The following is a 20,709-nucleotide window of genomic DNA, read 5'->3' as shown; positions in this document are numbered from 1 at the left end:
GCGATTACTCAATAACAAATTATCCGATCACTATCGAATTTTTTTACAGTTTTTTATAAAATTTTTGCAGGCCAAAGACGATCAAGTTTGACATCTTTTTAAACGGCGTCATATTGTCAATTTTTGATTTTTTATTTTTATCGTAGGTTATTATTCCATTATTATCTGTACAGACATTATTATCTAGTTTAACGAGATTTTTTTATTATGTTTTATCAACGGAGAAGGCAGCTGCAATCACTGCAACAGTGGAGAACCTTTTTTTGGCGCCGCCGGAGATTGCATGTCATTTCAAAAATATTTAATATTTTATTTAAAAATTTTACTGTGTATTCTCAAGTCATGTATAAATATGCCCTCAAAATTTTAAATAGATCGATTCACTAGTTTTTATTATTTTTTAATTCCCATAAATGACTTTTTTCCAGGTTGTCACACTATGTGTGCCCCTTAATTACAAGAAAACGGTTATGTAGATTTTCTCCTAATTACTAATCAGTATCATTATCAACTAATATCTTTCGAACAGTTTTTGATTTTTTACAATCGATTCGGTAGTATGAGCTTCAATGTGGACGAAAGATTTAACACTTTATTCCAAATTACAAAGTAACGGAAAAAATATAAATCGCAAAAAAATCGATACTACATGAACTATTTCAAATTGTTAACTCAGTGCATATATTTCGCGAACGAAAAATTGATGCATTTGAAATAAAATACGTTCATTCTAACAATAATTAGATTTTGTTTATATATTAGGTTGTCAAATATCTCCCTTTCGCTTTTTTGCTCTTGGTTTCAAAAAGGCGGAAGGGAGATATTTGACAACCTTTATATATATATTTCATTCAAACATATATAAACACCGTCGTCTAATCTAATAAGTTATTTTGTCTACAAGGAACAAATAATGAAAATTCTAGTTTTTATAATATTAATTCATAGCCATTTTTGTTGACTGATTATTTTTATTCTTCGAATGTTTAATTACGGTACGGGAAGTTCCAGCAATTTGCCTCAAGGCACGATGCCATGCGTCCCACTAGTTCTCAACTTTAATTAATTCTTATAACTAAACCACTTCTCATATCACCATGCAAAGTTTCACCAAAATCCTATAAAAATAAACCTGAGGTACTCCTTGTTAGTAGGTTTCTATTATATTTCACAAATTTTTATTATTTCTCAGGAAGGAAGAATTCAACAGATGCCCTGCAAAGTTTTTGTAGGAAAATGCACAGAAGATCTGACGGCCGATGATTTGCAAGAATATTTTTCGAGTTTTGGCGAAGTTACTGATGTTTTTATCCCTAAACCCTTCAGAGCTTTCAGTTTTGTTACGTTTTTAGACCCTGATGTGGCACAAAGTCTTTGTGGAGAGGATCATATTATAAAAGGTAATAATAAATATTATATATTATATATAAATATATATATATATATATATATAAATGTTTGTATATAAATTTGTATTTTATTTCAGGAGTATCAGTACACATATCAAATGCAGCGCCAAAATCGGATCAAAATAGGAATTTTAATAACGGTTAGTACACCAATTTTATATATATATATATATATATATATATATACTAGATGACCCGACAGACGTTGTCCTGTACCCACGTCTACATTTTTTTAATATCCTATACTAATGTTTACCGTTCAGTTAAAAATAATAATTATCGTTTTTTAAGGGGCACAACTAGTGTAACCGCCTAAAAAAGTGATTTTTGGGAATTTATATTAAAAAAAATACTTTATCAATCATTTCAAAATTTTGGGAATATGTTTACACATGTTTTAAGAATACATAGTAAAATTTTTGAAGAAAAAAATTAAATATTTTTTAAGTTATCGTCGATCTCCAACGGCGCGACAAAAAAGACTTTCACTGCTGCAGTGATTCCGGCCTTCTACGTGGATGAAATAAAAAAAAAAAAATTCTGGTTAAACTAGATAATATTGTCTGTAAAAAAAATACAGATACGATAAAAAAAAACAAAAATTGACAAAATGGCGGCGTTTTTTAAAAAACAGCCGAATTTTACCCAAAATTTTGGTCGTTTTTGGACTACCAAAATTCGATTTTTGATCCGATCAAAAAATCGATAGTTCATTTTACGGAGAACTATATATAGAAAATGTAAAAAAAATGATAGTGATCGGAACATTTGTTTTTGAGTAATCGCTGCAGCAAATTCGGAAATGCTGTTTCGAGAAAAGCGCGTTTGATCTGATCAAAAATCGAATTTTGGCAGTCCAAAAACGACCTAAATTTTGAGTGAAATTCGACATTTTTTAAAAAAACGCCGTCATTTTGTCAGTTTTTGTTTTTTTTTCTTTATCGTAGTTCATTTTACAGACAATATTATCTAGTTTAACGAGAATTTTTTTTTTAAATTTCATCCACGTAGAAGGCCGGAATCACTGCAGCAGTGAAGGACCATTTTTTTTGTCGCGCCGTTGGAGATCGACGATAACTTAAAAAATATTTAATTTTTTTCTTCAAAAATTTTACTATGTATTCTTAAAACATGTATAAATATATTCCTAAAATTTTGAAATGATTGTTGAAGTAGTATTTTTAATATAAATTCCCAAAAATTACCTTTTTTTTAGGCAGTTACACTAGTTGTTCCCCTTAAGTGAAATTTTTAACGTATTTTAAAAATTATGTGCAAAGATTAGTAAAAGATGCAAAGAAATTATATATTGAAAAAAAATATATTGAAAATTTCATATCTTAATTTTGTGTTGACGCCCCCTAAGGCGTGCGCTGATTAATACTTAATTTCATATTTCAAGTGAATTAATTTTTCAAATCCTGTTCATATGTTTCATTCAATCTGCCATCATATAATGTATTTTAAATTATTTTAATTTCTGGCACATCTCAGCTGCTTTTTGGCAATAATAATGTAGACATTACATTTTTCTTATTCATAATCATGAATTTATTACACATATTCTAATATTGTGTAGGCTCATAAGTAAATTGAAATGTTTGGCAGATGACGGTTTTTATTTGTTTTCAATGTCAAACAAACGCCTCAAATATTTTCAAGGTCAAACAATGATAAGCGGTTCTTTGTAATTTTTTCCATTTGTTTCTACAATCTAACTATATTTCTATAATTCAAAAAATTCTAAAAAATTCTCTTGACAAACTTCAGAAAGATTTATCAAAATCCGAATGATCGTTTGGGAGGAGTAGATTTACATACATCATTACAGAAGAATTTTATATATATCTTAAATCAAATCAAAAATCAAAATTATTTTTGCAACAAAAGATTTATTTAATTTATTTAATCGAAATTACAAGTCAGCTATCACAGATGGCGCAATAGTTTACTTTATGACATATGTTAATAATAAATATACGAAACTTTTAATTGAATTGCGGACTATCTAAATGTTAATATTAAGAGCTAAAACTTTCAGAGTATTTTTTTTTTATTACTTTGGAAGCATTTGAGCCCTTGGGAGCAAGGAAATTCGAAAATTACTATATTAAGGACCAGGACCACCTTTATATGCAGATGATTTTATTGTTATTATTTTTTTTATTATTTCAGGTCAAAACACTAATCAAGCCAACAATCGTGTCGGGACAAATGATTCTTATTACAATCAGCAAAATAATTCGTGGCCATCCGGACAAAGGAGCAATATCGATATGCCAAATTTACAAAACCTCGGTATCAATTCTCAAGGACAAAATAGCAGGACAATGCCGCCGGCGCAGAACATGCAAAATCCCATGGGTAAGTAAAAATTATTAAATTTGTCACAAATTCATTTTTATCATAGACATTACACTACATAGACTGATGGTTCTCATATGTCTTACGTTGTGTATAGTGCTCAAACATAGAAAGGACTGTGTTTGAGCGAACATTGCCGACGACAATCGCGGACTCTTCCGATTGATCAAATGTCAAATGTCGTATGTTACGTGGCTAATATAAACTTTATCATATATATATATATATCTATCTATATCTATATATATATATATATAATATATATAACAGGTGTATTCGATTTTATGTACATTAATAATATTATTAATATCATTTTTTACAAAATTATCAGCCATCGCAATAGCCATTATATTATTGAAATAAAACTATCACAGGTCAAGTTTGAATAAAATTAATTATTATGATAAATATTATTACATATTATTAATATAATTTCTTACAAAATTATCAGCCATCACAATTGCCATTATATTGTTAAAATATAACATACGACAAATGATTGTATTTTGATCAATCGGGTGCGTCCGCGATTGTCGTCGGCAACGTTCGCTCAGACATGTGACGCCACAGTCCCTTCTATGTTTGAGCACTTTTTTGCGCTCGCCCAGCACTCCATGTAGTATAAGGTCTATGATTTTTACAAATTCTAATTTTTCAAACTCAAAAATTGTTTTAAAACTTTATTCTTAAAACTGTATTAGTAGTAATAATATTTTTAATCGTCTCGAATTTTGGTGTAACTTAGTGATAAGATAGAGTAGATAGTTGAGTAAATTTCTTAAAATATTATAGGCCTATGGTAAAAGAGTTAGAGAAAAAATAATGCAAATTAGTAATTTTGTTTTCTCGACGTTTCAAGTCATTCTGAATCATTTGGCACCGAAATTGGAAAGTATGTCTGTATTAAAGCCAAAATTTACTCTTAGGATCATTATGGACTGATTTTGTTTTTATTTCGATTGTTAATAGAGTTCCTTTCAAATTTTATTCTATTTTACTCATTGTGTTTTTTTAATCGTTTGCTTTATTTTGTCTTTATTATTATTAACTTCCCGAAGGAGAAGTTTATGTTTTCATCAAAAAATCCGACTCGCTAATTTTATGTTTTCTCGACGTTTCAAGCCATTATGAATCCAGTGAGGTCAAATTTGGAAAAGTATGTGTGTGTGAACAAATTTTTTTACCGTAAACCGACGTTTTCTCAAAAAAAACGGCTGGACCGATTTTAAAAATATAAAAGCCATTATGTATCTCAATGAGGACTATTGTTTGTCAGTTTTGTGCGACGATCGGCCAAGCCTTTTCTTTATTTTAAGCGAAAAGATGTAAAAATGGTCGTCCACGTTTGAACTAAGAATGCATAATTTATTTTAAATAAATCACTTAAATTGTTACAAAAAATAACAAAATTTCAAATGTTATATAAAAATTTTATTCGTTTAAAATTGTTTTGGTAATCAGCAAGAAATGTGTATTAAAATGTTGTCAAAACATCATTAGTCAAATTCTAAATTAGTACGAAGTAATAGTTTTACACGGTCTTTATTTTGACAGCAATATTGCTTCAATGTCTACCAATGTCTATTTATACATTTCTACTGATGATTTTTTTATTTTTCAGCTTCTCGACTAGTTTCTTAATATTATCATTCACTTCATCTATTATCATAATTTTCCAAAACCTTTTTAAGAAATGTTGATCATGATGGTTGTATCAAATTTTTGTTTGTTTTGATCAAAAAATCCGATTCGCTAATTTTATGTCTTCTCGACGTTTTAAGTTATTCTGAATCAAATGAGACTTACAGTTAGGAAAAGTGTGTGTGTGTGTGAATGTGAACAGATTTCTCAAAAACGCCTTATCCTATTTCAAAAATTTGAAACCCAATAGAAGGAGAGTGAAAAAAATTTGGTCCACGTTTTAGCCCGTAATTCTGAATCGATTTTAAAAATTCAGAAACTGTTCAAATGATATTAGTTGGGAATCGACCTGACTAATTTTCAGTAAAGATTCGCTGACACGTTTTCTTGTAATTAACAGTTGATTTTTTTTTCTTTAGACGATTTTGATGTTTTTTTTAATTATAGGTACCATGGTCTTATAAATCATACTACCGGCTTACTATGACAAGTAGGGCCATAATATTTCAGTATATAGTAATAAGTCGTTTAATTTTAAAAATCCGTCGAAGTTTGCCAAAATTAGAATAGTTTTTTTGGCATTTATCAAAATTAGACCTTTCAACCACATTTGCTCAAAAACGCTTGAGCCGATTTCAGAAATTTAAAAGCCATTTGATGTATCTCAATAAGGACTATCGTTTATAAGTTTGGTGCAACGATTTGTCGAGCCGTTTCTTTGTAATTTGAAAAAAGTGTTGAACAATTCGTACACATTTAAGCTCATATTACTGAGCCGTTTTCTTCTAATTAACTGTTCAAAAAAAAAATTAAGCCGATTTTTATGGAACTTTTTTTGGCAATATATATCATGGTTTTATAGAACTTACTGCAATATTACGTCCCTATGACAAGTAGTTTAATTTTAAAGATTAATCAAAGTTTGAGAAAATAAGTAGAGTTTTGACATTTGTTAAAATTAAAATTAGACGATTTACTTGGTATAACGATTGAGTACTTGGTCTTAATGAATATACTAAACCATTAAAATCCTACGGAAATCGGTTCAATTATAAAAATTGTTGATTTGTGAAAACTTGCTTTTAGAAAATACTCCGAGTTAACGCTTTCGTTCGTTTTTAATAATGTGTAATAAATCCATTCGGAATACTTTTAATCACTCATACATTAATATATTTTTTATTGATTAAGTCGATTATTTACACATATCGGAAAGTTCATGCAACTTGCCTTAAGGCAGAAAAAATGCCACTTCCAACTAGTTTATTAACTTCCCGAAGGAGAAGTTTGTTTTCATCAAAAAATCCGATTCTCTAATTTTATGTTTTCTTGACGTTTCAAGCCATTCTGAATCGAATGAGACCAAATTTGGAAAAAGTGTGTGTGTGTGTGTGTGTGTATGTGAACAGATTTTTTGCCGTAAATCGACGTTTTCTCGAAAAGCCATTCGATGTATCTCTACGAGAACTATTGTTTGTCAGTTTTGTGCGACGATCGGCCAAGCCGTTTCTTTATAAATCGCAGAAAAGTGAAAAAAATTGTGTCTACGTTTTAACCCGAAATTCTGAATCGATTTTGAAAATTCAAAAATCGTTCGAAAGATATTGGTTGGGAATCGTGCTGATTAGTTTTTGGTAGAGATCGGCCAGGCCGATTTCTTGTAATAGTTTTTTTTAAAAAAAAAAATTCGACGATTTTTATGATTATTTTTTTGACTGTAGATACCATAGTCTTCTAGATCGTACTAAAATATTACGGCCCTACGACAACTGGTTCAGCTTTAAAAATTCGTCGAAGTTTGCAAAAATTGGTATCGTTTTTTTGGCATTTGTCAAAATTAGACTTTTGATCGACGTTTTCTCAAAAACGCCTGAACCGATTTTAGAAATTTAAAAGCCATTTGTTTCTTTGCAATTTGAAAAAAAAAGTGTTAAACTTTTCGTCCACATTTAAGCTCATCCTACCGAACCGATTTTAAAAAATCAAAAACTGTTCGAAAGATATTAGTTGGGAATGGTACTGATTAGTTTTAGGTGAAAATCTACCGAGCCGTTTTCTTGTAATTAACTGTTGAAAAAAAAATTTAAGCCGATTTTCATTTGCCAACTTTTTTTGGCGATATACATCATGGTCTTATAGAACTTACTGTAATATTACGGTCTTACGACAAGTAGTTTAATTTTAAAAATTCGTCAAACTTTGCTAAAGTTATTATCGTTTTTTTAATGTAGGATTGATGAAGTATATTATTTACACCTATTTTTTTTGATTAAGTCGATTATTTACACATATCGGGAAGTTCATGTATCTTGCCTCAAAGCTAAATACCAAACCAACTAGTTTATTTTTGATGTAAACGTATATAAACGTAGTCGTCCAATTCATAAGCTCGTGTATTTTGTTTATAAAATATGAATATAAACTAAGTATAAAAATAAGTATATAAATAAAAACATATGAACTAAGTATTTATAATAAACTAGTTGGTAAAAATTTAAAATCTCTCGAATATTTTATTACAGTACGGCAAGTTTCAGCAACTTGCCTTAAGGGGGGCGATACATGTAACAAGAAAATAAAAAATCGTTTTTTTTTTTCATAAATCGTTACAATAACATCTCAAAAATATGCCTGTAAATATTCAAAACAAAATTATCATTATTTATACAATAAAAACTCATTTAAGTGCCACGCCTCAACTCGACGCTCGAGTGCTATTGTACTCTTATCTGTTTCTGTGTCAAAACTTTAAACGCGTTTTTCTCAAAACGACATTTTTGAAGTTTGCGGGCGCGATAACTCAAAAAGTTCTCAACCGATTCCAATGAAATTTTGCGCACATCTACTTTACAGTAATAGCTTCTAGTTAAACCTCAAACATTCCAAAAAATGTTTCAAAAATTAACCCTTTTACCAAAAAAACCATTGAAAAAAAGGTGAAAAATCGAACTTTTTTTTTCTAAGGTGTGCCAATTTACGATTTTTTGACTTTTTTAATTTTTTTTTGGTTTAACTAGAAGATATATGTTTTATGAACACGTACAAACTAATTTTTTTAAATTCAGATCACCGTACGAAAAGTGAGAACGCCCGCAAATTGATGGCGTTTTCCGAGAGGGTCTTGGCAGATTTATTTTTACGGCAGCCATTTAAAAAAAAAAAATTAAAAAAAAATTTTCTTTGTGTATTTTAATATATAATAAATAACCCTAAAAAAGTTCAAAAAGATTCAATCATTCCTTCCCAGTTTAAAAAGTCCTCAAAAAATGGTAAAAATTAAGGCGATTACATGTATCGCCCCCCTTAAGGCACGATGCCATACACCACTAGTTAATATTGTTTCCACACTTTCACTGTGTCTGTTTCCAATTGATATTTTATTCTATCACTCCTATTCACTGTATCTATTTCCAATTGACATTTTATTCTATCATCTTACCCTAATACCTGAAGTGATGAACTTTACCGAGTTGATCAGTATTGCCTTGATGCTTCTAGGAATGGGGACAATGAATGTTAATGCATTACCATTAAATCCTGCAGTAGTAGCGGCCGCCCTCAATCAGGCCGGCTGGGGCCTCATAGGCAACATGCAGCAGCAGCAGAGCCGACAGGAGCCGAGCGGATACCCGAGCAGCTCCGTCGGATCGAACACCATGACGACGCCGCAGCAGCAGCAGCAGTCGGGGAATTACAACTGGATGGCGCAGGCATCGAACACCGATCATGTAAGGGATAGAAGGATAGTAATAGATTAATAAGATAAATGTTATGGCAAGGCCATGTTACGCTCCGACTTCTATAGGTTAAGCTACTGAATCGTACTGAATACTGTCGAAATGTCATGTATTTGCTGGGCAATCAGGCGTTTTACACATAAACTAAAACGTCACTCGTATGTTATGAACATGAGTCAGAAACACACTGTTATCTAACATCGTTTGCTCGACATTTGTGCGGTTTCTGGGTTAGATTTTCTATTTGACAGCCTGAAAAATACCACAACGGCTTTCTTTCAATATTTAGTATGGGAAGTTCTTCATAACATGGTTTTGCCATAACATTGGTCTGTTGTGCGGCAGAATCGGTTTCTAAGTAATATAATACTCTACTGTAGATGTATAATATGTAGAATTTGTAGATATGGGTAACTCACTCCAGAGTTATCATTCCGATACAACTCCTCCCTCAGAGTGAATCCGAGTGGAGTTGTTTCACAGGATTTGTCATATCCGACTTCCCTAATTTTTTTTTTTTTTTTATAATTTTATTTGAACAGCGATCAGAAGCTGTTGAGATTAATATGTTACAAACTACGTTTGTTTTATTACAGATGGCAACCCAAACAGTTGTCACATCTCTGTATGGTAAATTTTTATTACAATATCTGTAATAGGGCAAGTATGGTGCAATAATGCCGGGTGAAGTGAGGATTTTCACTTGGAAACATATTGCTATCTATATTTCCAAGTGAAAATCGTTGTCAATGTTGCCTGACAACAAGCTGCTCGTAGTGGGTATCGAACCCGGGACCTCTGAAACAAGTCCCGTCGCTCTTAACTGCTGACCTACGGGCGAGCCCCCCCCTAAAATGGTACTAAATCTGTTAACACGTACAGACATTTGATTAATATTTTTACTAGATTTTTGTAGAAAAAAAGCGTTAATTTCGTATTTTATATTCTGTATACGATAATCCTTGTCTGTAAATGATCTCTTTCAATGGTATACAACCAGCAAACAAATATTTAGTATTATATTATTACTTTTACACAATTATGATTTTATATTTAATTCACAATTAATTCTCGAAAAGGAAATAATAGGAGAATGTGAGGTATTTCATGAAAAATATTAAACATAAACAGTTTAAAATAATTACTATTTTTATGCATTTCAATATGCATACAAATCTTAAATTGACAAAAAACTTGGACATCAATTTTGTAATTAGTTCTGAAGAGAAAATACAGAATTATTTGAATATGTTTAATTTTATATGAAAATAATGCAGTGAACCTTATGTATAATATATATAACGTATAATATATAATACTTTGCGTATAATATTTTCACAAAATAATAATATCTCACATTCTTTTATTATTTTCCTTTCGAGAATTAATTATACATTAGGTAGTTCGATTAGCATACTATTACTTTTACACAATTATAAAATCATAATTGTGTAAAAGTTATAATATAATACTAAATATTTTTTAGCTGGTTGTATGCCATTGAAAGAGCACATTTACCGCCAAACATTATCGTGTACAAAATATAGAATACAAAATAGCATTATTTTGAGACATTATATACCTGGAAAGTCATAAAACTGAATGAGAGACGAGAAAAAGACCTTTTCTTTCAACCCAAATCTTTGTATTAGTAAAAAATCTCAAGCAAATATCTGCACACGTTAACAGATTTAGTATCAGTTTATGGAAGTCGGTTTATATGACAAATCCGGTGAGGCAACTCCACTCGGATTCACTCCGAGGAAGGAGTTGTATCGGAGTCATAACTCCGGAGTGAGTTACCCATCTCCAATACATACATTAATAAGGATTTTTCTTGTTTCATACAAAGTTTACAGCATTATTTTTATATAAATGTTATTCAAAGAATTCTATTTTTTCTCTTCAAAAATAATCATAAAATTAATTTTGATTCTCAAGTTTTCCGTTTTTTTCGGTCAAAAATGCAATAAATATAAGCCAATGATTCGATCGCCTCTCTACTGACTCTGACCAAAGGGACTCTACTGACGAGCAAACTAGATTTCTTAGGGATTAGTAAAAACTGACGTGCAAGCTAGGTTTAATAAAATTTATAATTAGGAAAGGGAATCTACTAACGAGCAATCGAGATTTTTTAGAGATCAGTAAAAAGATGAAAGGGGCTCTACTGACGAGCAAACTAGTTTTATTAATATTTATATTTAGGAAAGAGAAAGCAACTGACGACCAAACGTGATTTAATAAAATTTATATATCCGAAAGGGACTCTACTGACCAGCCAGCGGGATTTAATAGAGTTTATAATTAGGAAAGGGACTCTACTGACAATCAAACGGGATTTAATAAAATGTATAGTTAGGTAAAGGACGAGCAAATGGGATTCAATAAAATTTATATTTAGAAAGCGACTCTACTGACGAGTAACCAGGATTTAATAAAATTTATATATCGGAAAGAGACTCTACTGACAAGCAAACGGGATTCAATAAAAATTATATATAGGAGAGGGACTCTACTGATGAGCAAACTGAAATTAAAGACAAGAAATGGAGAAAGGACTTTATTAACGAGCAAACTGCAATATTAAAGGCAAGAAATGGAGAAAGGACTCTACGGACGAGCAAACTGGTATTAAAGATGTAGTTTTTTTTTATTTCTCGTCAGTAGAGTTTCTTTTTCAAAAAGTGTTTGAATAAAGAATATCAATATTTACTCGTCAGAAGAGTTTTTTTTCCTAAAAATATTAGAATTTGCTAGTGAGTAATGTTCCTTTTTCTCTAAAAATGTTTCAATTTGTCAGTGGAGTTCCTTTTTTTTTCTAAAATTGTTACAATTTGCTCATCAGTAGAGTTCCTTTTTTCTTTAAAATTGTTACAATTTTCTTTTGAGTAGAGTTTCTTTTTTCTATAAAAATATTACAATTTGCTCGTCAGTAGAGTTCCATTTTTCTCAAAAAATTTGACAATTTTCTTTTCAGTAGAGTTTCTTTTTTCTTTAAAAATGTTACTATTTGCTCATCAGTAGAGTTTTTTTTTTAAAAAAAAGATGACAAAATTTTCTTGTCAGCAGTATTCCTTTGTTAAAAAATTAACAAGGAGTGTGAAAAGTTTTGTGTATAAATATAACTACTTACTACAATTTAATCATAATTAAATAATATTCACGCAAAACATCCTATTAAACGTAATTGAACATCATCTATCAAAAACATTTGATATTTGACGTATTAGCCACCGTTCATTGTTTTATTCAAATTACGCTTCTACAAAAAATTTCAAATTAATAATGTAAAGTATCTACGCGATTTTGAAATAATATCTCACCTTTCCGACATTCCGACTGATTAGCACGAATTTTTTAAGATTAAGACTGGCCAAATCAGTTTAGCCGTTTAGGAGTTTTAGCGGATCATTTCGAGCTCCGATCGAGAGCTCTATTTTTATATATAAGATATATATAATTATATATATATATATATATATATTGATTTATCTATTTTTTTATCAGATGAACCAGCAACGTGGTAACCAGACGTGGGCTGGACAAGGCATACCCACACACATGTCTCACGACATAAAAACGAGCGCCTACAAATATGAGAACTGAAAAAAAAAAGTTTTGAAAATGTCGTCGTATGTTTATTAAAAAAGAAGGTGCATGATTATGATGATGATGATATAATTGTATTATATTTTTAATGATGGATCATATTCTAAACGAAATGTGAATATGTATTATATTCAAGTCCGTGTGTGTAGTCGGTTTGTTAATTTTCGGTTTGTACAAAAAGGTAAAAATGCTTGATGGTTTTGAATGTATAAATATTATTATTATTTGCTTTACATTTACAATTTGTGTCTGAATATACAATGTGGGTGGTCTTGGTCTTGTAACTTTTGATGATTGCTCAATTGTTTAATGTGTTTTATAGAAAATTATATAATTTTATTAATATTTACATAAATATATATATATATATAAATAAATATACCTGTGGTGCTCTAATGTTATTGCAAGTTGATGTAGCGTTTTCTGGTTTGGATGTGGTTATAAAAATATTCTTTATTTTGTAAATTATGTGTTGTAAAAAAATAAATTATTTACATTGAATTTGGACGGATTTTGTTTGTGGGAATACATTTTCAGACGTTTCAGGTCATTCTGAATCTTATGACTGTATGATTTAAATTGACAAATTATTAACTTCCCGTAGGGTAAATTGTAGTAATCGTCTAAAAATCGAAAGTTTACGTTTCAGAGGTTTCTGAACATTTTGGCATACCTTAGAAAAAATTCATGTCTGTGTGTATGTATGTGTGTAGTATGTATGTATGTATGTGCGGATTTGAATTATTCTTATCAATTATGATTAATTATTTATTATTATTGTGCTGATTAGTTTTTAGCAGAGACAGGTCCAGCCGTTTAGGAAATACGGAGCAAAGAGTGCATCTTTATTTTGTAAATTATGTGTTGTAAAAAAATAAATTATTTACATTGAATTTGGACGGATTTTGTTTGTGGGAATACATTTTTTCGGCAGGTCATTCTGAATCTTATGACTGTATAAATTGCATTGATAAAATTATTAACTTCATGTAGAGTAAATTGTAGTAATCGTCTAAAAATCGAAAGTTTACGTTTCAGAGGTTTCTGAACATTTTGGCATACTTTAGAAAAAATTCATGTGTGTGTGTGTATGTATGTATATGTGTAATATGTATGTATGTATGTGCGGATTTCAATGATTCTTGTCAATGATTCTTTGAATCGATTCTTATCAATTATGGTTAATTATTTATTATTATTGTGCTGATTAGTTTTTGGCAGAGACAGGTCCAGCCGTTTCGGAGTTACGGAGCAAAGAGTGCAGAAAATGGAAAGTGTGTTTTTAAAATCCGATTTGAGTGATTCAAGTTCAATTTTATTTGTATTGAAATAATGACGAATTGATGATTTTTAGGCAAATCTTTACGTTCCAGAGGTTTCTGAACATTTTGGCATACCTTAGAAAAAATTTATGTGTGTAGTATGTATGTATGTATGTGCGGAGTTTATGAGACAACGGAGCCTCCGATTTGAATGATTCAAAAAAAACATTCCACTTGTATTGATTTCATAAAAAAATTCAAGTTTTCAAAGAATATCGTTATTTTCAAACACGGCAATTTTTAATATTCAATTTTTTTAAATGTTTTCAAAAGTATCAGTCTTTACAATGCAATTTTTTTTAAAAAAAAATTAAGTTTCAAATTTTTCAAGTGTTTTCAAAAAAAAATCTGTGTTTTGAAGAACGGTAATTTTTTCAATATCCTATAAAAAATTCAAGTTTTTAAGAATATTTGTTATGATTTGTTATTTATTATTATTGTGCTGATTAGTTTTTACTAGAGACAGGTCTAGCCGTTACGGAGATAAAGAGCAAAGAGTGCCGAAAATGCCAATCAAGTTTTTGAGACAAAGAAGAATCCGATTTGAGTGATTCAAGTTCAATTTTATTTGTATTGAAGTAATGACGAATTGATGATTTTTACAAAGGCAGGTGCAACGGTTTCGGAGATCTGTCAATGATTCTTTAAATTGGTTCTTATCAATTATAATTAGCTATTATTATTGTGCTGATTAGTTTTTAGCAAAGACAGGTCCAGCCGTTTAGGAGTTACGTAGCAAAGAGTGCAGAAATGGATATCGAGTTTATGAGAAAACTAAGTATCCGATTTGAATGATTCAAAAAACAATTTATTTATATTGAAGTAATGACGAATTGATGAGATTTTTACCAAGGCAGGTCCAGCGGTTTTGGAGACTCCGAAAATAAAGTTGAAGAATTATATTTAGGGTTGAAAATGAGATATTTTGGACAGTCTGGATCCAATCGACGTGAATGGGTATCAGAAACATTCAAGAAATTTCAAAATTAAAGAAAAAAACTAGCTGTAAGTGGAATTCTGTCTTAAGGCAATTAAGGCATCGTGCCTTGAGGCAAATTGCTGGAACTTCCCGTACCAAAAATTATTATTTTTTTAAAAACGATTAACATTTTTGAAAAAATTTTACTTCGAAAAAATAAGATTTTTTAGATATTTTAAATTGGACAAAAAATTACTTTTTTTGAAAATAAAATTTTTGTTAAAAAAAAAATTTTTAAACAATTTTTTTATAAAAATTTTTTTTGGAAAAAATGTTATCTTCATTTTGATATATTTTGGAAGATCTGAACTTTTTTTCAAAGCAATCGTACTGCTTTAACTGCATAGAGACAAAATATAAAGCGCGTAAGCGCCGCGTCGCTGTCTAACGGAAAAAACAATAGTACGGAACCCATAGGGATGTAAACAAAACTTATACTTATTGTAAAAATCTCAATAAAATATCTGATAATTTGATATGCATATGTCTAATGTCTAATGATTATTGTTGACCGCCAAATGTTATTTTTTTTTAGTTTTTTTACTAGATCTCCGAAACCGCTAGTCCTATCTTCATGAAAATTTGATCAAATCTTCATCTTGTTAATACAAGTAAAATGTTTTTTGAACTATACAAATCGGACGCTCCGTTCTCTTAAAAACTAAGTTACCGTTTTTGGCCCTTTTTGCCCCATATCTTCGGAACGGCTAGAATGTTTTTTGAATTATTCAAATTGCTTTATCCGTGTTCCCGAAATCGTCGACGAAAATTTGTATCCGAACACACACACATGCACGCACACACACCACACATACACACACACATACATCAAATTTCTCCAAGGTATGCCAACATATTCAGAAACCTCTGAAACGTGAAGATATATAAAAATTTTCATTTTCGATTTTTTTGCGATTACTTACCCTATGGAAAGTTAATTATAAATAAATCAATTTATGATCTCCAGAACATTAACAATCGTCATTTCATTTCGAATCAAATTCCAAAAAAAAATAGTTGCCAAATTTACACAAAATTGAAAAAGTGCTCCCGCATAGTCACAGTCTGAACGCATTTGCATATAATTCTGTGCGACATTTTCACTTATACTGTGCTCAGTTTGGCGGCATTTTCACATTTTTCAATAATTTTCACAAAATTGGAAAAGTGCTCCAGTACACAAACAGTCTAAACGCACTTGCGTAAACATTTCTACCAGAGTGGCGCTTAGACTGTGCTTAGCTTGGGTGATTTTTTGAATTTTTAGTCCAAAATTACAAAAAAATTTTTTTGAAAAAAAATTAGAAACAAAAAATTTTTTTTTCCAAAATCAATTGTTTTGTTGAAAAAAGCAGAAAGTTCTTTGAATCATTTAAATCGGACGCTTAGTTCTCTCAAAAACAGCCATTTTTTTTAAATTTTGCTCTGTAACTCCAAAACCTCTGGGCCTACCTTTGCCAAAAACTAATCAGCACATCTCCCTATCAATAGGAATCGAATGTTTTTTAAACCATTCAAATCGGTTGATCCGTTCTCTCAAAAATTCGCTTTCTATTTTTTGCACTCTTTGCTCCATATCTCCGTAACGGCTGGACCTGCCTTTGCCAAAAACTAATCAGCACATCTCCCTATCAATAGGAATCGAATGTTTTTTAAACCATTCAAGTCGGTTGATCCGTGCGCCCGAAAACGTGGACGAAAAAACGCGGACATACAAAACACACACACACACACACACACACATCCATTTTTTCTGAGGTATGCCAAAATGTTCAGAAACCTTCAAAACGTCGAGAAATGTAAAAATTTTTGATTTCGATTTTTGGACGATTACTATAACTTACCCTACGGGAAGTTAAAAAGACGGAAATTTCAGTAAGCAATTTTTTTTTTAAATTAATATTCAAATGTTTAAAATATTTTCAAAATACTTTCAATTTTTTTAAAAATGTCAGTGTTTTCAAAAAATGCTTTAAAATAATATCAGTATTTTTAAAAAATGCTATTTTTTCATTATGCAAATTTGTTAAAAACAAAACTTATACAAGTTTCAACAAAAGCAATTTTTTCAAATGTTTTCGCAAAAATTCAAGTTTCAGAAATTATCAGAATTTTTAAAAACGCATTTTTTTCAATATTCAAATTTTTTAAATAATTTCAAAATATTTTTAAGTTTTCAAAAAATATCAGTATTTTCAACAAATGTAATTTTTCAATATTCAAATGTTTTCATTAAATTTTCAAGTTTTTAAAAAATATCATTATTTTCAAAAAATGCAATTTCTTTTCAATTTATTCAAATTCAAGTTTTTCAAATGTTTTTAAAGAAAAAATCCAAGTTTTAAAAGAATATCAATATTTTAAATAAATGCATTTTTTACGATTTTTTCAATATTCAAACAACAATTAAATGTTTAAAAAATCTTTTTTTTTTTTAAATGCAATTTTTTCATTTTCAAAAATTTCAAGTTTTCAAAATATCAATATTTCAGGAAAGGCGATTTTTTTTCAATATTCAATTTTCAAAAAAAAAATCAAGTTTTCAAGAGTACCAGTTTTTTTAAAAAAAAGATTTTTTTTCGATATTCAAAATTTTCAAAACATTTTTAAAAAAACTGAAGTTTTCAAAAAGTATTAGAATTTTCAAAAACTAACTTTTTCAATATTTATATATTTTTAAAAAAAAAAAAATAGTTTTCCAAAAATATTAGTATTTTCAAAACAGGTATTTTGTTCAATATTTAAATTTTTCAAAGAAAATTCGAGTTTTCAAAAGATATCTTTATTTTCAAATAATGCAATTTTTTCAGTTTTTTCAATATTCAAATTTTTCAAATATTTTCAATTTAAATTCAAGTTTTCAAAGAATATGAGTGTTTTCAAAAAAAAAGCAAGAGTTCAATATTCATTTTTTTTTTAAGTTTTCAAAAAATATCAGTATTTTTAAATAAGATAAGACATTTTTTTCAATATTTAAATTATTCAGTTGTTTTAAAAAATTATCAGTATTTACAGAAAAGGGCAATTTTTTCATTATACAAATTTTACAAAAATATAATAAAAATTCTCAAAAAAAACTAATATACCATTTCTCAGTTTTAAAAATTTTAAAGTACGGTACGGGAAGTTCCAGCAATTTGCCTAAAGGCACGATGCCATGACCACTAGTTTACTTCAACTTTAAGGTTTGTATAACATTTATTACTATATTTCTTCTAAAAATAATTTAAACTAATAATTTATAATTAAACATTTTTATTCATATAAATAAACAAACAAACAAACATTCTATTCCTATTTATTTCTTCAAGAGTCTCTGATTCAACGGATTCTCAGGCGATTTCATCCATTCTTTTCTCAAAATCTGTTTCAGTTGTGACAGTCGTAACGTAGGATTCTCCTGTTTTATCCTTGGCATATTGGCTTCTTCGAAAGCGGTAAAAGCAGCCTTGAGCCTCTTCTCGGGATGCTTATCGATCTCAGGATCTTTGGAGGAAAGGACTTATATGGCATCGTCTACAGTCCTCGCTACTTCACCATCGATTTGGAGTCTGTTCAAGTTCTCTTCTAAAGGAGGGGTAATGGATACAGGTTTGTTTATATTCTTTATCGCGGCTTCGCGTTTTTCGTTCTCAGCCATGATTTGAGCCCGAGTGATTTTTGCCAGGGGTTGCTTGGGGGCTACTTTGATAGAACTCATTTCTTGTTCGAGTAAAGCTTTAGCCTCTGCTTTTTTCTCGAGCAGTTGTTGTTTTTTACGTTCCTGTTCATCTTTGCGTTGTTGTTTTTTTACAATTTGCTTGTCGTTGTCTTCCCATTCTTTGTCTTCGGCAGCTTTTTGTTTTTTTGCATTTTCAGCCTCTTTGGCTGCAGCTTTTCGAGCTCGGGCTTCGACGGCTTTATTGTTTTCGCCTGCAAACTTTTTTGGCATAATAGATAAATGATTGTATAATTTATTGTATAAGTAAATTTATTGTATAGGTATTATTTTATTAGTATTTAAGTTGATTTTTTACATATAACCTATATGTTTTGATCTTGCTGTCAGAATTGCTTTTTGACAGTAGTGAAGTGGTGCGCGCCAAATTTGAATTTGAAATTGAACCGTAGTTTAAAAGTGATATTTTGCCTTAGATTTAGATATTTAGATTTCAATTAAATCATTTTTTGGCATAATAGATAAATGATAGTTTGAATATAATAAGTAACAATTGTATTATTATTATTTGAGTCTATTTTGTACAAATAACCTATAAGTTTGTATCTTGCTGTCAGAATTGCTTTTTGACAGTAGTGAAGTGGGCGCGCCAAATTTGAATTTGAAATTGAACTAGTTTTAAAGATAAATGATTGTATAATTTATTATATAAGTAAATTATTGTATAAGTATTATTTTATTAGTATTCAAGTCGATTTTTACATATAACCTATAGTTTTGATCTAGCTGTCAGAATTGTTAGATGCGTTTTGACAGTAGTGAAGTGGAAACTAAGTCGTGCGCGCCAAATTTGAATTTGAAATTGAACTAGTTTAAAAAGATAAATGATTGTATAATTTATTATATAAGTAAATTTATTGTATAAGTATTATTTTATTAGTATTTAAGTCGATTTTTTACATATAACCTATAAGTTTATAATCTTGCTGTCAGAATTGCTTTTTGACAGTAGTGAAGTGGAATACTCTTCTTTTGTCTATGAGTGGAACTAAAACGTGCGCGCCAAATTTGAATTTGAAATTGAATTGAATTGATTAGTTTAAAAGTAATATTTTGCCTTAGATTTAGATATTTAGATAAAATTAGCCAAATGTTTCTTACGAAAATAAAGTTAAACTAGTGGCGTGTATGGCATCGTGCCTTAAGGCAAATTGCTGGAACTTCCCGTACCGTAACAAAATGTTCGAGAAATAGTTAATGTTCTTCAAATAGATTATTATAAATATTTTGTAACATTGTCTGATATTTATAAGACTTATATAAACTGAATTGCAAAGTTAAACAAATTTGTTTAAAGTAATTAGAACTTTAGTCAGAATTACGATTAAAATCTGAATTATTTTCGATACACAAAAAAAATTTTTTCAAAATCAATTATTTTGTGTGAAACAAGCAGAAAGTTCTGTGAATCATTTAAATCGGACGCTTAGTTCTCTCAAAAACTGCCATTTTTAACATTTAGCTCTGTATCTCCGAAACCGCTGGGCCTACATTTGCCAAAAACTAATAACCACTTTCTCCCGTCATTACGAACTGAATGTTTTTTGGATCATACAAATCAGATGATGCGTTCTCTCAAAAACTCGATTTCTATTTCTGCACTCTTTGCTCCATATCTCCGTAACGGCTGGACCTTCCTTTGCCAAAAACTAATCAGCACATCTCCCTATCAATAGGAATCTAATGTTTTTTAAACTATTCAAATCGGTTGATCCGTGCGCCCGAAAACGTGGACGAAAAAATGCGGACATACAAAACACACACACTCACATCCATGTTTTCTGAGGTATGCCAAAATGTTCAGAAACCTTCAAAACGTCGAGAAATGCAAAAAATTTTATTTTCATTTTCGGCTCATTACTATAACTAACCCTACGGAAAGTTAATAATAATAACTTTGTAATTCAGTTTATATTATTCGTCTAAT

General features: G+C 29.7%; 2 protein-coding genes across 2 annotated transcripts in view; one reads left to right on the top strand and one right to left on the bottom strand.

Moving 5' to 3' along the window:
- LOC113387745 (TAR DNA-binding protein 43-like) overlaps nt 1-13,025 on the top strand; it is a gene marked incomplete in the record, with an annotated part of 22,859 nt that extends 9,834 nt beyond the window's left edge. The window contains 5 exon segments of the mRNA XM_026625118.1: nt 1,193-1,400; nt 1,487-1,549; nt 3,585-3,773; nt 8,913-9,142; nt 12,662-13,025. Of these exon segments, the coding sequence (XP_026480903.1) occupies nt 1,193-1,400; nt 1,487-1,549; nt 3,585-3,773; nt 8,913-9,142; nt 12,662-12,760 (789 nt within the window).
- A 5,335-nt stretch (nt 13,026-18,360) lies between these two features.
- LOC113387806 (coiled-coil domain-containing protein 124) lies at nt 18,361-19,092 on the bottom strand. Its single transcript, XM_026625183.1, has one exon. It carries the CDS (start codon nt 18,993-18,995, stop codon nt 18,567-18,569), a length of 429 nt encoding a protein of 142 aa, XP_026480968.1. The 5' UTR covers nt 18,996-19,092; the 3' UTR covers nt 18,361-18,566.
- Nucleotides 19,093-20,709: the final 1,617 nt, after the last annotated feature.

The sequence above is a fragment of the Ctenocephalides felis genome, unplaced genomic scaffold (genome assembly GCF_003426905.1).
Source record: "Ctenocephalides felis isolate EL2017-DRISC unplaced genomic scaffold, ASM342690v1 CF-g0.4_SCAFFOLD_03572, whole genome shotgun sequence".
NCBI lineage: Eukaryota > Metazoa > Arthropoda > Insecta > Siphonaptera > Pulicidae > Ctenocephalides > Ctenocephalides felis.
The sequence above is the reverse complement of the archived record's forward strand: the minus strand, read 5'-3'. Positions and strand labels throughout refer to the sequence as shown.

Coding starts and splice junctions, on each gene's coding strand:
- LOC113387806 (XM_026625183.1), bottom strand. CDS start 18,995: ATGCCAAAAAAGTTTGCAGGCGAAAACAATAAAGCCGTCGAAGCCCGA.